Genomic DNA, 17,855 nt, shown 5'->3' on the forward strand with positions numbered 1-17,855 from the left:
AACCTTTGATGCATTTTTAAAATAGGGCAGTTATGGCCTAATGGTAAAAGTGCATTGTGTAACTTTCAGAAGGATCTCTTCTGAAGGACAGAAATGCAATATAATCTATATAACTATATTATCAGTGGTGTATAAAGACCTTACCTAATGAAGTGTTATGTTTTTATTACCTAAGAATGAGCTGTTTTTATCTACATACCCATTACATGGAAGTCACTGTCATGTTTCTACAGTAGCCCTAAACGAACAAACCACTCTACAGAGCGCGTTTCATCCCTATGTTGTCTCAGACGACGACATGTTTGTTTTGCGTTTTGAAATTAAGAGGTGATTGCAATTCGCAATCTCACTACTAGATGCCACTCAAATTTACACACACCACCTTTAAAGAGTCGGGATTGTAACCCGCAGGTCGCTAGTTTAAATCTGGCCCTGTCCCAAATGGCGCACTTCATATGGACATTCGGTCTTGTGGACTTAAATTGCGCATGCTCGCTTAGTCCCATCTGTCATTTTTACGCTTTGAAGTGTGCTTATCAGCGCCCCCTTTGCCCCCTTGATGCGGTCTCCGCACTTTACCAACCCAGAATTCTTGCGGAAGAGCAATCATACCAATCCGACGACGGAAGGGAGGAGTTCACAGTGACGGGCAACTTCTCTTCCTTTTTCCGGCGTGACGCTCAAGTCTATCCCAAGACCTGACTCCGGTGCACCCACGTGGACTCCCATCAAGGGTCCCTGAAGTCTGCACTCTATGATGTCATCAAAGTGTGGACTCTGAGGAGGACCACAAGTCCGGGGTGTGCCATTCTCTACTAAACAAATGTTTTAGTCCTCATGTAGCAACTTACAATTGCGAAGCACAAAAGAGCTTTTAAAATCGCATTTGAGGTATGACTGTATCATTTATGTTGAAGAGAAAAACTGATTTCTCCTGAAATTATTCTAGCCAAAGCCTCTATTCGAAAAATCCATTAAATACCCCAGAGGGATTCTCCACGAATACAAATTCTCGGATTTCATCACACTTTTATCACATAAAGTACCTTGTTTTTTGCTTCTGTAAAGTGTGCAAGTGGAGATGAGATGATATGATTATGTCATTGGGGTTAAATGATGCAGATTACCCCAACAGCACACATCACTGATTCAGCCTTTAAAAAAGCTCTCGCAGCATAGAGTTAATTGGACAGCGGTACCGTTGAAGAAGGCGTTAATGGAGCTATTTTAAACCAGCATTGCACTCGTATGCCTTTCTGTGCAACTTTTATGTAATTAATGCGAACGTGTTGACATGAAAATAACACATTCTGTTAGCAGCACGCGCTTACATCTGGGAAAATATTTCTGTTTTGGCTCCCGTCATTGCTAATATAGGTTTAGTTTGGGTTGGCTATTATTAGCGTGCTCTGAAAACACACAAGCACAGTAAAACATTTACTGGATTGAACTTCAGATCAAAAGCTTTTCAAGATCATGAATCATTTTAGCAAAGTGATCCTAAACAATTGTGTTGGTAACAGGATGACCACGGATACACTACCGTTTAGTCATGGGCGTAGATTTAGGGTGGGACGCTAGGGACATGTCCTTACCAATATTCAGGGAAGACTGAATTGTCCCTAGCAATAATTTCGACCAAAATTAATCTGTATTAATATATAACCACTGATGTCCGTCTTATTCTTGTGTTTTCTATTTTTTACTTATTATATTTTTTTCAGGAATCATTTAAATGAGATTAAAAATCTTTTGCAATCCCGTTCTGTAAAAATAGCGCTCTATGTGGTACACAAACGGTTAACAGCTTTCGTTCTCTGCAATGCCCGCCTCCGTAACTCACATCGCTAATATGATTGGCTTTGCATTTCTTGAGTCCCGCCTCTCTAACTCACATTGCTAATATGATTGGATTACCATTTCTTTAGTCCCGCCTCTCTAACTCACAATGCTAATATGATTGGATTACCATTTCTTGAGTCCCGCCTCTCTAACTCACATTGCTAATATGATTGGATTAGCATTTCTTGAGTCCCGCCTCTCTAACTCTTGTCTTATGACTCGCTACTTGTGATAGGATGGTTTCACTTTGTACAACGCGCCAAAGTTCACTCAACAAGACGCGCGTGATTATTCGGGCTACAGGTAAGTGAGGAAGAAAGTATTATTATACCCACTGTAACTGTTTCATGCACAAAATACGGAACAAGTTGTGTCACATAATGATTCAAGGACAGTGTTCGTTTCACCAATACACGACAATCCCATGTTAACCTGAGGAGTTGCAAATGCCTGTCAACCTTTTATAAATGGGGTAGCAAGGTTATTTAGGGGGTCCCTAATCCATGAAAGAAAATAACCCCAACATGGTAAAAACATGAATTCATGTCATGATTGCTGAATACTTTACATTACTGCACTGTGGTCATACTTGCACAGATGTAGACATAATGTAAGGTTGCATTTTAAACTTAAACTATTTTTTTCACACTGATTAACTGTCTGTTAATGAAAAGAAGATTTAATGTGAACTACAGAAACGTTAATAAACGTTGTTCAGGAAACAGCCTACTTTAACACTGGGATTTTGTTGGCAAAATTAAATTAAGAATTAAATATTAATTGCATATTCTTCAATGTTATAAAGTAAATATGGATTCATATATGTTACAACGTGATTTTCTTTTCTTTTTTGACAAAGACTTAAACAGTTACTGTTTGTTAGGCTCTAGGACATAACGAATTGTTTATTATAGTACATTACATTTGGGATGGCACCGGGGGTGGCGAGTCAGATGTCACTGAGTAAAGAGCATACTGAGTTGTCTTTGGCTGTTTCTCAATATGCGTTCTTCAGCGATCTTGCGTCCTCGCTCAACAACACCCTAGTGATGACGGCGGAGAGCGACTCATCATATAAGATGTATTGCTGCATACGGCACTCGCAAATTTTACAGTTTTGTCCATGTTTTCTTGAGCATCGCTGCTGCAGTAGACTTAAATGAAACTGGCGGTGTCTCCATTAGCGTCTTTTCTCCTTCGCTTGCCGCAGTAAATGGTCCGCGCCGCACACACACACAAACAAACGCACACACCAACACATGAGGAGGAACTGTGAGGTTGGCAACAGATTTGCATACTATGAGTTGATTGGACAGGTACTCTTACGTAAACACACGCAGAGCTTATTCAGAACTATACATTAGCAATTTTTTGCGTTGTTTTTTCACCAAACTATATTAGAAATGGTAGAATCAAACACGCTGCACCGTGGTGCACCTGCGTCCCGAACCGTGGGAGGATAACGGGACGATTCGATTCTTTACAGAGAACCGTTACACCCCTAGTTGCCAGTCTCTGGCGGTGTGCACGCAGCTTACCACCTCTCCAAAAACCAACATAGCAACACCCTAGCAACCACCAATTAGCAACCATATTTTTTGCAATATTTTTCGATTGCATGCAGTATGAGTAAAAAATCATTCAAATACTGTCTGCCCCATTATTTTTTGTTCCATGCAAGAAGACAATTTGAAGCAACCTTCTCTAAACTATCACTTCAGATTAGTGTTCGCTGAAAACCGCCTGTGCTATTCTTCCCTTTGGATGCTATTGCGAACCATTCAAGACATGTTTTAGATTTAAAGCAAGTTATGAATAATAGAGGACAGCGTGCAGAAAGAGGCAGGGTGGGTGGCACAGTGTGACAACAGAGCTTTTAAAAGTTAGTTTAAGATGTGCCAAAAACAGATACAGGCAGAACTCCATCTCGACTATTAAACCAAACATGAGAAAATCTTGTGACCATCGAACACAAATGCACAGTGTGGGCAGTTTACCCATGTGAATGAAATGCTTGAAAACAGACTGTAACCTTTTCATGATTGATTGATTTGATGCACCGTTTCACCAGCTGGATTTTATATTGTGTCTTTCTAAGCATCAAGAGATTGTCGGATGAATCACACGAAACGGTGAATAACAGGAAGAGGTTGTTTATTTATAACTCCATAACCAGCTTTATAACCAGCGTATATACACTTAAACATCATCTATGGTTGAAGTCACAGTTTCTTTTCAAAATTACATAATAAATGAAATTGATGCATACCATTCTGCATGTTTATTTTACTCAAATATATATTGAGTAACCTGGTCTAGTGTGTATTACACATGCTCCACTGTGTTGCGCCTGTTGATGCATCTTTTGAGTTGAGGCAGTGGCTAAAGGGGAGCGCACACCGGCCGCACAGCTCAGCGCCATGTCGAGTCGCGTCTAGGACAACTCGGCGGTATTGTAAACCGGAAGTGCACATTAAATAGCGCGAGCTTTGTCAGATAGCGTCTACATCAAAATGCTAAATATACGTTAGCAGCTAATGTTAATCATTATTGTTTTGGGACAAATATGGTGTTATATAATGTTAAACTATGTGAGTGGCGCTGTGTGGCACGACAGGGATTTGAGCAACTTCCTGAGTCGTACCTGGGCGGCGCGGACAGGCGCCACCTGTCAGGGCTGGTGTGCGTATACTCATAGAAAACAATGTGTTTGATTTTTTTTAGAATGGTGCGGCGCTGAGCTGCGCGTCCGGTGTGCAACCCCCTTAAAGGCAGGATAGGCAGGAAAGAAGAAAAACTTTTTTACAAATTTGTTTAAACTATCTTTACATACCAATACATAAGTAAAATGTAAGTACTCTGAAAAAGAGAGTATAAAAATCGAGTGTCTGTAGACCTCTCACGACTGTTTTAAACACAGCTCATTTTTCCATTCACTCCACCCCCTCCCTTCTGGGTTTGAACGTGCGACGTTGACCGGCTCTGCTGGGACTGGGAGAAGCATTTACCAGACGACCGGAGAGGAAGGAGCGCGGTGCATGTAGTAACATCATGTCACAATCGCATGTAATAATACACCTAACTTTATCACTATGAATATAAACAAATTAGTGCTGGGCAAAAATTACTTTTAATATAGAATATATAAAAATATAAATAAATATATATAAACATGTAAATGTTTCTTAAATACATACATGAATGTGTGTGTATTTATTTATACATAATAATTACACACAGCACATACTCATATATTATGCCAAAAATCACTTTTATTTTGTATGCGATTAATCGCGATTAATCTTTGCCCAGCACTAAAACAAATAGGATGGCTTTTAGTACCCACTATTAAGCCAGTGTTTTGCATGGAAGAGTTTCCGTGATGAAAGCATTGTTGACTCTGATGAGGACTACACTCCGGAGACAATACCGCTACCGCGTCGTCGACTCGAGGAAAAGCCACGCGATATTTACTCTCGTTTGATTTCGTCGTTTATTACTTTTTTGCCTCGTTTGCCTTCGCTGACTGCATATGCAGGTACTGTGAGTTCTGAATGCTATTTCTCTGCCATACTTTTGCTCTTCCTAGAGTGCCTCGTGCACGTTCAGATGGATGCCGAATGTAGGCGCTTGCCAGCTTTTTTCAGCGCTTTGGTTGCTGATACTTCTGCTTTGTTTATCAGCCGTTGAATGATGCACCGGTTGGTTGTTGTGATGTTTGCCCTGCCCCTCCTCCACTGTGATTGGACGGCCGAGTGAAAAGTGACATTGACAAGCTGAGAGTTTCCTAATTCCTTAAGTACCTTCCACCACAGACAAAACCGCCAGCTGCTGGCATTTTTGAAAAGCAAGGCGCTTCCATTGGAAACAATTGAAAACATACGCCGACTAAAAAGCTACATATGAATATTGATTCACAAGCCTTCTGTATGGATTTTTAATTTATGTAAAGTATACAGTATTTGTTTCTCTTAAATGGAAAGTTCACAAACAAATTAATTATGCATTATTTACTCACCCTCATGACATTTCTTTGTTCTGCCCAACACAAAGGAAGATATTTGCAATCAAGCAGAAAACAGGAGCAGCATTGACTTCCATAGTAGGAAAAACAAATACTATGGAAATCAATAATTTTTTTTGTTGCTTAAAATAGCTTCCTTTGTGAATATTGTACACTGTAAAACATATTTGCTGCCTTGACTAGAGAGGAGTTGTTATAACTTAAAAAATATAGTTTAAAGAAGCCAACTTTATTTTTTAAGTAGCAATTTATCTCTTGTCAAGATAAATAATATTAAGGCAGCAAAGAATTTTATACAATGTAGTGTTTTTGTGAGCTATAGCATTGACTTAACAAAATTTTGGCAATGTGGCACTACTTTGGTACATGTTAATTGTAATGATAGTCTAAAATACCATGGTTTGCCAAAGTACTTTTAATAATAACCATGGTGCATGGCAAAAATAATGGTAGTACATTTAGTCATGACATTCATTTAAATTGATATTTGTTAACACTACTTTTTATGTTTGTCACATATACAAATTGTCTTTAGGATTTAAGTTCAGGTAAAAGGCCATTTGCTGCAAATTCCTTGCTTTATATTTATGCATTTGTCACTTCCAAGATACATTTTTATCAGTATGTGTGTTCTCTGGGAATCAAACCCATGCAGACTTTACCAGACATGAAAAAATTCTGTCTACATGCGGTAGAGTAATGCGGATAACCATAGGTTTACCATGGGCTTTATAACCTTTTAGAAGAAATAAATGTGTGTTTTCACATGTTTTCACATTTTAGCATAATTATTTTTGTATATGCCCGCTACACTGCCAATTTCTCGGTTTTTCATAAATTCTGCGTGGCTCCCACGCAACCGGTGCCAAGTGAATTTATTTCCTAATTCATTAAGTACCTTCCACCCCGTTCAATTTGTACTGACATTTTTCCTCGCAGTAGTGAAAGATGACCTTTTAAAAGAGCAGCTCCTCAAATATGCAGGTGGGTTTTGCACAAACACACCAAAACATTGCGATTAACTTTCGGCAGCGTCTCTTATCTGGAGCCACTCGCGGAAATAATTTAGTTTCTTGTGTGAGCTCGCTGTCGTGGTCAACAGATAACAGGCGTGCAAACAATTAAAGGATTTTCTTAATAATGTATCAATATTATAATTGTAATTGCAAGACAATTTCAAAGAAAGACAAACTGAAATATTGTATGCTTGTGTCTTTAGTAGTCTGTAGCTCTAAAAGCATATTAATGCATCATCATAATGCACAATGCTCCAAAAAAGGCTTTTGTAAAGCAATCCCATAATGCACTGCAACAAGCTGAGTGAAATTCATCTAAAAATGTGAAACAAATACAAGAAGACAAAGTACAGTTAAGGTATCTACTTGGTCTTTGTATGATCCACAAGGTGAGATCGTGTTTATGGATCCCCATGTGGACAGATATGTGTCTTGAAGACAGTTGTAGTATAGAATCGTCGTTTTTTCAGAACACAACCACGAATTTGAACCACATCACTATGCAGCAACCAGGTGTAACAATGGTGATCCCCTGACGTTTTCGGGGCTCAAACCTTGACTTCATGACCATAGTAGCAGCTGTTTGTTTGTTATTGATTATAGCCTGATGAAGGTTTAATAGCAAAGGGCTTATTTGTGAATAACTGACCATGTTTAAGATTAGTAACATTGTTGAAGTGTCGCAGACATTTTATTGCTCATGCAGAGATTTTGGCCAAGACTGAGTTGCAGTAAGAAACAGAAGAAAAAAAAGAACGTATATTGTATATTGTGTTCAGAACACTATTAGAGATGAAGATGTTTGAATTCATAGGTCTTTTAATATCTTAATGTAGTCCTGTAGTTGGTACAGACATGCAACAGAAGCATTTTTTTAAGGCAGAGCTGCAAAAAATGTCCATTTATTTCAGAGGGTTGTAGACTGAGGCCATAAATAGCTGTGAAAAATTAAGTAATATGGTGTTTAAAGGAGCTGTATGTAACATTGACTTATAGCGGTTGAACTTGGTATCGCTGTCTAAATTCAAAATATTGGAGACGTTTTTCCACCGATGATGGAAAGCATGAGTTTATCTGGTCATTTTTACATTTGCAATGTTCATAGTTGTCTGCAAATTACAGATTTTTTTTTAAAGGTGCCATAGTATGAAAAACTGTATTTAAATAGGCATAGATAAATACTAAGAGTTGGTAAGGTAAAATATCATGAGCCTCAAACACAATTGTTTCCTCCTCCTTGTGTAAACCTCGTGCATGCAAAAGACAGCTGGAAAAGAGGCCAATCTTAACGTAACACCAACTGTGATGTTACAGTCGAAATGTACACTACAATATTAAATTACACATTAAATAAAGTACAATGTAGTTACAATGCAACAACAAAGTTGAGACTGCTGAGTAAGCGCTATATGCTAGTTAATGCTTTATGCTAACGTTTAAGGGCCGGTAACATTATAACAATAACTATATCTATAAAAATTTAGTTTTATATTATAGAGAATATCGGAGTTTACACCACAGCTATAACGATAAAGATACAATGAACAATACTGTTGGGATCACTGTCTGATTGAACTTCAAGCACACGCACACTTGAAATGATGGTGGAGAAGCTCATATAATGTTAAATTACCTCAGGTATTCAGGGCTGATGCAGTTGCTTTGAAATTGATTTCATAATGCTTTTTATTCTACTACATTTACTACGCCAAAAGGTATAGTAATATATAGAAATGTACACATTTAATGACATGTGAACAATTACAAGCGGAAATATGCAATATTAGTTCATGCCATAAAAGGTAAGTGATTTGCGCAAGTACTGTGCCTTGCGCGCAAATAAGCATAAACTTATTGTTATCGATGCTGGGTGTGGAAGCTAATATAGTTAACATTATAGTAATCGTTATAATGTTAACGGCCCTTTAGGCTGAAGTTCTACTATTGAAGTTTCAGTTACGTTTTGCAGGTCCATACTAAAAACAAACAAACAGCAAGTGCTGTGATTGGTCCACCAGAACCCCTCCCGTCAGGTTAAAAAAAACTGCGTCGACGGTGAAAACAAAGATGGGCCAAGCTGAGGAGTGATTTAAGTCAAACTGCAACAAAAGTCGCTGTTTATTTACTTCCATCATTGCTGGTCTTCTCAAATCATACACAACAAGTTTCTGTTTCTTCTTCGTTTGTTCGTTAACTTTCCAAGCTGCTTCTTTATTGACGGTCACGCTGCTACTGTAGTTACACGTGTGGATACTGCCTATCAGTGGTCTGCATGTGTGTTTGCACGTTGGCGCAAAAGTATTAATAAAAATCCGATGCGGAACCTTTGCAATCCCGGCTACGCCTTAGGACCTACGCACGACTATAATGAGCCCTTAACTCAGGTCACATTTATGGGCCATTGCGGTCTTATTTATGCAACCGTGATAACTGGCAACCGAGCTGTTGAAATACACTATTGGGTAAATTGGCAGTGGGCCGGACCACACAGACGAAATCAAAAACAGACATTTCGGACCAGAAGGTGCATTTCAATAACTAGCTACAGCATTGTTTTACAGAGAAACAGATACCTGAACTTAGCATGTTACCTAAATATCTACAAATATATTATATTTTTTTATTTAGTATAGTCAAAAACCTACATTCAGCTCCTGCAGTGTAATGTTAAAATATGTCATTTTAAGTTTGCAATATAAAATGAAATAATAAAAACGTCAAAATATAATGATATATTCCCTTTAAGAAAGCTAAACATATTACAAACCTTATATAATTTTATATAAAGCCTAGTGAATGATCAAATGGATTAAATACACCTACAAAGACATGTGCTCTTACATACAGTAGATTGACTTATGTAACACAGTAAAATGAGAATCCATTAGACGCCCCTGAAGGAGAAACTTAACGGTTGAAGTACACCGGTTAAAATTTTGACTAACACTCACACACTTTACAGGGAGATTGGGTTTGTGTTTGAAGTGTTGGGGGGGGGGTGGTGGTTGTTGACACTTGAAAGCATCCAGAGCCAACAAACACCCGTCCCCGCATCAGCAGCATCAGCGCGCTTGTTGCTATGGTGACAAGCTTTGGCAGCCAGCAGTGCTTGTTATAAAACTCGTAAGAGTTTCTAATGACCCTGAGAACAAGCTAGTTGTCTGGTCATATAGCTTCTTATAACACTACACTACTATCCTAAAATTGTACTCATGCATGATGAGCAGGTTTCTGAATGAATGATTAGGTGGAAAGAAGAAGAAAATGTAAATTTGATTTACAGTGGAAAAAAAATCACCGCCATGACACAAAGATTAGGCCGGTTGCATGGGTGTTGCCATGTTGTTGAGAAGGTTTTCTTGTGGTTTTCAGCTTGTTGCTATGCTGGGTGTTTGCTTCCTGGCCCAACTCCAAACATGCAGTATTCCAGTTTTTAGATTTTTAAGGAGATTCTCATTAGTTTCCACTTCTCTCCTGGTTTGTGGTGTCATTTTTGTGTCTTCTAGACAAGTTACGAAAGTTCTGATTTACAGAACTTTAGGAATTTGGGAATTTTGGTTACACTTCATTTTAAGGTGTCCTTGTTACTGGGTAAAACTAATTTACAACATGTACTTGTATAGGGTTGGGGTAAGGATTGGGGTTAGGGGAATGAAAGCCTTAATAGGCTGGCTTAGGCACATGCACACTTATGCTGCGTTTACACCAGCCGCGGTAGATGCATCAAGCACGAGTGATTTTAATGTTAAGTCAATGTGAAGACACGTTGATCCGCGTCTGGAGGTCTCGCGGTGCGGATAAGGCGTTTGGCGCGGTAGACGCAATTCCGCCTCATTTGGGCGTCTGGCGCGGTATGCGCGAATGGTGCTTTTTGTGCATTTTGCATTTTACGCGAATTTGCGGCTAACGCACGAGTTGAAAATTTTTTAACTTTGGCGGATTTTCGCACTGCGTTAACCTATCAGAAGCCTGCTTGCTGCTGTGGCGGCAGCCCCGCCCGGAGTCACTCATTCAACATGAAGGAACGCTTGATATTGTCCGTGAGCAGTCATCCGGAGCTTTACGACACAGGTTCTTATTTCTATAGAGACAGGAATAAAAAAGACCTCGCTTGGAAGAGTGTCAGTGAGGACATTGGGCAACCTGGTAAGTTTAAATAGACATTTCACTTTGAGTCACGTGACGTTTATCGACCCGCGCCGATTATTTTCCCCCTATAGTAAGGTGACTAAATACAAACCGGTAACTCTCTCGATAAATGCATAATCAACACAAGCCATCCTGCAAACAGACAACCGCATAGCACTTGCCCCTCCCACAAGAAGCGGATTTTACCTCTGACGCGCGTCAAATGCTTGCTTTTGAACAATGCATTCAAACTGTTCAGCGGCAAACTAGGCGCGGTAGACGCGATTTTGACGCCTGAAACGCGGTTGGTGTAAACGCAGCATTAAAACTTCATATCTAGGATATAAGAGGGAAATAAAATGTATGACAGGATCTAAAGCCAAACCACAATAGTAAAAAATCAATGACATTCACATATATAATTAAAATAGGAAGGCACCCTCTTTAACTCTTTCACCGACATTGACGAGATATCTCGTCAATCAAGAGAAAACGCTTCCCTGCCAATGACGAGTATTTCTGGCTTTCCGCAATACCGCTATTATCCACCAGGTGGCGCCCTTCCGCAACTTTTTAAACCCAGAAGTATTGCCCTATGGCAAGCTGCTGCATGTCCGTGTCTGTTTTAAAGATCGCTCTGAATGGGATCTCTATGAAAAGTCCGTCATAAAAATTGAATTATCTCTGCTTTTTGCTCAAAATGTGGTGTTTTTGCAGAAACCTACCCATATTCAAAAGCTGATTACAAAAGAACTACTGAAGGTAGGATGAAACGTTTTTTTTTTTGTTTGTCTGAAAGCAGAGGGTCTGTTCTTTTATTTTATATATTGTTTGTTTATATATTTAAAGAAGAACATTTTCTGGAAGGCATTAAATTTTGTGAAAATCATGAAAAACAGTGGCGCTGGCTGGCAACTTTTTTAAAAAAAAAACGCTGGCGGCGAAAGAGTTAAGTTGCCATACATTAGGTTTTGGAAGGGGGGGTGTTAAATATGGGGCAAAATATTTCTTGGGGTTTCGGAAAAAAAGTTGGGGTTAGGAAATTGGTGGATGGGGGTTTAGAAAAGATAAAGTAAAACATTGAGATTGTAAGGTTCCGGGGGTTGGCTTTAGAAAAAATAACTGAAAAAAACTGATTTGCCTAAATGCAATTCACATCTGCTCATAAAAAGGAAAAGAGTGAAAGGAAAAAAACACACACATACAAATCAATATTAATAAGTGCTTAGTAAAACAAGTGCTACATTCCTCAATTTTTCACTGCACACCACCCAAAAGTGATCTTTGGGCACAGTTCGTCCCCTTGGAATTATAAGGTTCTATCTGCGTTTTGAGATATTGAGCTTCAAAGTTTTTGCATTACATATAAGAAAACTTATATGGGGAAGAAGTTTCTTTCAAACATGAGAATAACAGTTCTACCAGAAAGACTCGAAGATAGGTTAAGACTTGATATGAGTTTATTTAACAGTAGTTAGCAACCAAGGTTAGAATGTAACACAGTATAGTTCTTTGGCGTAGGCATAGTTCAAATTCGGGGGTCACGGATTCTTGCGGTTCCTGTCTGAAGATGAAGACAGGCCAGAATCTAATCCCCCTCGAGTATAAACGGAACCGACCTGGTGATGGTGGTAGGGAGGGTGGGTTGTAAATGCTGGCATCAGTATCTGCGAACGCGAAGACAGGTGAGTACGAGGCTTATATACTCTCAGTATCAGGGGTGATTGATTGCGCCTTGTGAAATGAATGATGTAACATTCGAGTTTCCTGGTAGAACTTGCGCTACGCTACGCTAAGCTAACATGGACCCTAAATGTATTCTAAATATACAATATCAAAATCCTCTCAAATTTCTAAATGTGGATTTTTGGAAGGGGTCAAATGCAGATAGAACCTTCTAAATAAAAAAAAAAACACTTTTCGCTTAGAATTATAAGGTTCTATCTGCCAAAACATTATTTAAACATTAAATATAAAACTAATGTTGTAAGAATTTTTCAACATGTGTTAAGTAACATTTTAATCTTTTCTATGACATTTATTTTATATTTTTAGCACTTTTATCTCTAAAAGTCCGATTTTACATTGCTCATTTACAACATTGCTCCTTCCCTATTCTGCCTCAGTTTCTCTCCCATTTTCTGATGATGTTTTTTATATTTTCTTTGCCTGGTGCTCTCTTTCTCGTTCTCCTGCTGTTGTTTCTAGCATTACTTTACGTTGCGTGCCATAATCCTCACAGATATTGTGGGTCTGTGATTTTTCCTGCCGTCAAGGAAAAAGCCAGTGACATTACATATAGTGGCGGTTTCCCTGACAGGGATTAAACTAGTCCTAGACTAAAATAAATGTTAGAGCTATCAAAACTGAAAACAACTTGCACTGACATATCTTAAAATACATCAGTGCCCTTTGTTTTGCATCAAAATGCACACAAGTAATGTTTTTAGTAAAACATGTTTGTTAAAACTAGTTATATTTCCCAGTGAAACTAAGATCTAGTTTTGGCTTAAACTAATATCCTGATTGGTCCTCTTCTGTGCATTCGAAGTGCTGTTTAGCTCACGCAGAACTTTATAGAGCCAAGTTAGAGTTCGACTTTGTAGATAGAACACTTTTGTTTTTTTAATAAAACATCCCAAAATGTACACAACTTAAAAAAAACATCACATAATGTAAATAAGTTGTCACAGAATAAGAATATGTGAATAACTCAATTTTGACAAAAATGTCAGTTGGAACCTTATAATTCCAAGGGAACGAGTTCTGAGCTGGCCTCCGTTACAGAAACTTCATAAAACAATTACACGACCTGAACTGTACTGGCCCGAATGCATTACTTCTATTTGCTTTGCGTCAGACATGCAAAAACACTTGTTTATAATCATAATATTTAATTAAAAAATATATTTTGTGATTGTTGCGGGCAAAAATCCTTGATCTTGTGGCACGTTTTCTTTAAAAAAGCTATGGAATATGCAGGATATTTATGCAATATTATGCGATGAAATTGCAGGAACTTGCCAAAATTGCGTGAACTTGCAAAACCTGTGTGAAACTGTTTGCAGCTTTTGCAGGTTTTCATTGATGTTCCTAACATTCCCATGACAAAAGGGGACATGGCTGCGCATGTGTGAAGTAAATGCAACTTATATATATATATATATATATATATATATATATATATATATATATATATATATATAAATATATAAATATATATATATATATATATATATGACTTTTTGCTACGATTATGAAATCATGCAAGTGATTGGAGTGGAAGCGCTGACAGTAATACTCCACTCCTGAGTTTACTCTTGTTTACACTATTGCATGGCAGCATTTTTACTTATATCAAATATCGTTATTTTAGACCGTTTATATGGCCGTTCAATGACCATTAATTATCGGGGGATACATTTTGTCCCCAATTATTTCAGAGGCAAATAATCAGATGCAGAAATATAAAGACCAGAGGAGGGTTAATCCCCCTATCACCCCCAGCAAATCGCACCCTGGTAATAATGCATAGTTTATACACTGGATTATGGTGGGTATTCTGGCGCAATATGCTTCATATTGGTGGTGTTGGGCGGAATCCCACTTCGATATTTAAAGTGCTTTGAGTGCTGCAGAAAAGAAAGTGCTATATAAATGCAACAAATGATTATTATTATTTCTTTAGAAAGTGCATGTAACATAAGTAACAAAAACAGTGTGAAATGTATATTATCAAGTCTGTGTATTATTGCACTTATTTTTATTGCAGCACCACCTGTGAATCACTGTGCTAACATCAAACAAACGTTATCGATTTGTTTGCTCATCTGAAGTAAAGAGGACTGTATGTTAGTGCATCCTTACGTGGCCTTACAGTAAATATATTATTTAAAATCTGTTTGCGGATTTAAAATCCATCTTCCCGAAGGTCTGCATCTTTGCACAAAATCGAAATGTTTTTAAAAGATGATTCCATTACTAGTTTTGGTCAAATATTGATGCGTAATATGATTTATGTTGAATTACTGACGTCTGTTCCATCTTGTTTCCCGTTTCACGGACATCTATCTTCATTTATATCCGGGAGATTTATTTTAACGCCACCTATAACGTATCATGCCTTCAGCCCTGTTGGTTAAAAGCCATTTACAAGTCCCAGACCACCTCTTTGTATTGAGTTTGTTGGCTTTTAAAACCTGCGGTCTTTCATAGCGTGGACTGAACTGCTCAAGATCTCTGTATTGATTTGGCTGTGCGGCCTCTGCAGCTGCTCCTCTTGGCACTGACGGAGACTCGCCGTGATTTCCTGTTGCGTGAAGTCTTTCTCGCATGTGTTAACTCTTTCAGCAGAGCTGTTTCTGACACAGAATAATTATTCGTGTAACACTTTTTCTTAAAAAGTAATAGCAAACTTTTGTTTTATTCCAAGTTTATCTTGGTATTTTCCCTTAACATTACATATATGTTTCTTCAATATATGTGTCCCTTTTGAATTGAACCCATGACGTTTAGGTTGATAATACAATGCTCAACCAGTCCTATCTAAATACACATTTCAGGTCTTATTTTGCATAATTTATCCAAGCACACTATAAGAAAAAGTATAATTTGTACTATATTATATAAAAGTGTGTAATGTCATGCTCCATCTCTGAAACAACTTTTCTTCTTTAGTTAATGTCACTATTCACTCTTCAAAGGATTACTCCACTATTATAAAAAATCCTGATAATTTACTCATATTATTCAAGATGTTTATGTCTTTCTTTCTTCGGTCAAAGTTTTTTGAGGAAAACATTCCAGGATTTTTCTCCACCGCAAAAAATTACTTTCTTACATAGTATTTTTGTCTTGTTTTCAGTAGAAATATCTGATACATAGTATGTATTTTCTTGATGAGCAAATTATCTAAGAAATTAACTAAAACATATCAAATTTAAGTGAATTTGTGCTTAAAACAAACAAAAAAATCTGCCAATGGAATAAGATTTTTTTTCTCAAATTGACTTAATACAAGAAAAATTCAGCAAAAAATTTCTTATTCCATTATCAGATTTTTTTGCTTGTTTTACGCAAAAATTTGCTTAAATTTGATATGTTTTGTCTAAAAACTAGTTATTTTCTTAGGTCATTTGCTCATCAAGAAATACATCTTGATTTAAGAATTTTTTGATCTTTCTACTAAAAACAAGACAAAAAATACTAAGAAAGAAAGTCATTTTTTGCAGTGTCCATATAGTGGACTTTAGTTGACCTCAACAGTTTACAGTTTCAATGCAGCTTCAAAGGGGTCTAAACAATCCCAACCGAGGCATAAAGGTCTTATCTAGCAAAATAATCATCATCTTCACAAAAAGAAGTACTTACCAACCAAAACTTTTCGTCTTGCACTAGCCGTGTGACGCGCCAATGCAACCTTACGTACTACGTAATCACGTCAAAAGGTAACGTATACGGTTACATATATGAAACGCACACTTGTGAACCATTTTAAACAATAAACTAACACAAAGACATTAATTAGTATCATTCTACATACAACAATGTCAGAACGGTCCACTTTCTCCACACTGGAGCAGTAGTTTCGCATATGTCATGCGTGACCTTTCGATGTGATTGCGTAATACAGAAGACACGCGGGTAGTGCAAGATGAGAAGTTTTTGTTTGTTTGTTTGTTTTTGACGATTGCTTTGCTAGATAAGACGCTTATATCTTGGTTGGGATCGTTTCGAGCCCTTTGAAGCTGCATTAAAACTGTAAACTGTTAAGGTCCACTAAAGTCCACTACATGGAAAAGAATCCTGGAATGTTTTCTTCAAAAAATGTCATTTCTTTTCGACTGAACAAAGAAAGACATAAACATCTTGGATGACATGGGGTTGAGTAAATTATCTGAATTTTTTTAATGAAAGTGGAGTAATTCTTTAATACTTTTGCTAATATCAAAATCTTCTCCTGTTTTTGTTTGTTTAACACAGAAACCTGTCCAGGAATCCTCTCTCCACGCTCTCCTGGCAGCTTTTCCAACATCTTCAACTCCTCGAACTGTAAGTTCATCCTGAATTATACTAAATGAGATAATTACACAAACACAGCCACCATTCACTCTACATAAACAGTCAATGTCAACCCTCCAAACTCACTAGTTGTGGATTTTGGGTGCTAATCAAAGCTCCTCTGCCAAATTGGAGGTTAAAACCCAGACTCGATTTTCGATTGCATCGGTCCGGGTTGATTAGAAATGCTTTTGCACTTTTCTGTAAACTAATTTGCTTGCTAACCCCCACCAATACACTTATGTCTCCGTCAACGCAAGGAATCCCTAGTGATGTGGCAGAAATGCTTCCTACATGTCTGCCAACACTGGAGTTGCTTGTATTGGTTAATTAAGGCATGGCAGTGAAATTTATTGGTCTTGTCTGTTGAGAGCCTGACCTCATTTTCTTGTTTGTCATGAATATTTGAGCAATCTGCGTGTACATTAAGTGATGAGTTTGTTTATTGATTGTGAGCGACGACACGGTGTCGCTATATTGCGTATGAATTGACAAAGCGATTCAATTGATTTTAATTTGGTGTATCCTGTGATCAATCTTTGTGGCCGAACGCAACTTCACTGATATACGTCACGCTTAATTTTTTATTACGCACATTGCTTGGCCTTTTACTTAAAAATGTATTAAGGGATTTTGGGACCATGTGCACTTTTGGCGTCCTGAGTGATGCAAATGATAAAAACAGATCTCTACTCCCAGAAAAAAAATCTTTTACCATATTTAGCATTTTTTCCACCTAAATAATGTAGAGTAAATTCTGATCTAACTGCTATTCTTCACGTATT

At 37.7% G+C, this 17,855-nt stretch overlaps 1 protein-coding gene across 2 annotated transcripts in view; it reads left to right on the top strand.

The window, feature by feature from the left end:
• The window catches only part of ntrk3b (neurotrophic tyrosine kinase, receptor, type 3b), a 172,022-nt gene that overhangs the window by 54,711 nt on the left and 99,456 nt on the right, over window positions 1–17,855 (top strand). For both annotated transcript variants that reach the window (XM_055185574.2, XM_055185643.2), the window contains exon 4: window positions 16,993–17,061. In XM_055185574.2, coding sequence (XP_055041549.1) covers window positions 16,993–17,061 — 69 coding nt within the window. The remainder of the gene's footprint in view (window positions 1–16,992; window positions 17,062–17,855) is intronic.

The sequence above is a fragment of the Misgurnus anguillicaudatus genome, chromosome 21 (genome assembly GCF_027580225.2).
Source record: "Misgurnus anguillicaudatus chromosome 21, ASM2758022v2, whole genome shotgun sequence".
NCBI lineage: Eukaryota > Metazoa > Chordata > Actinopteri > Cypriniformes > Cobitidae > Misgurnus > Misgurnus anguillicaudatus.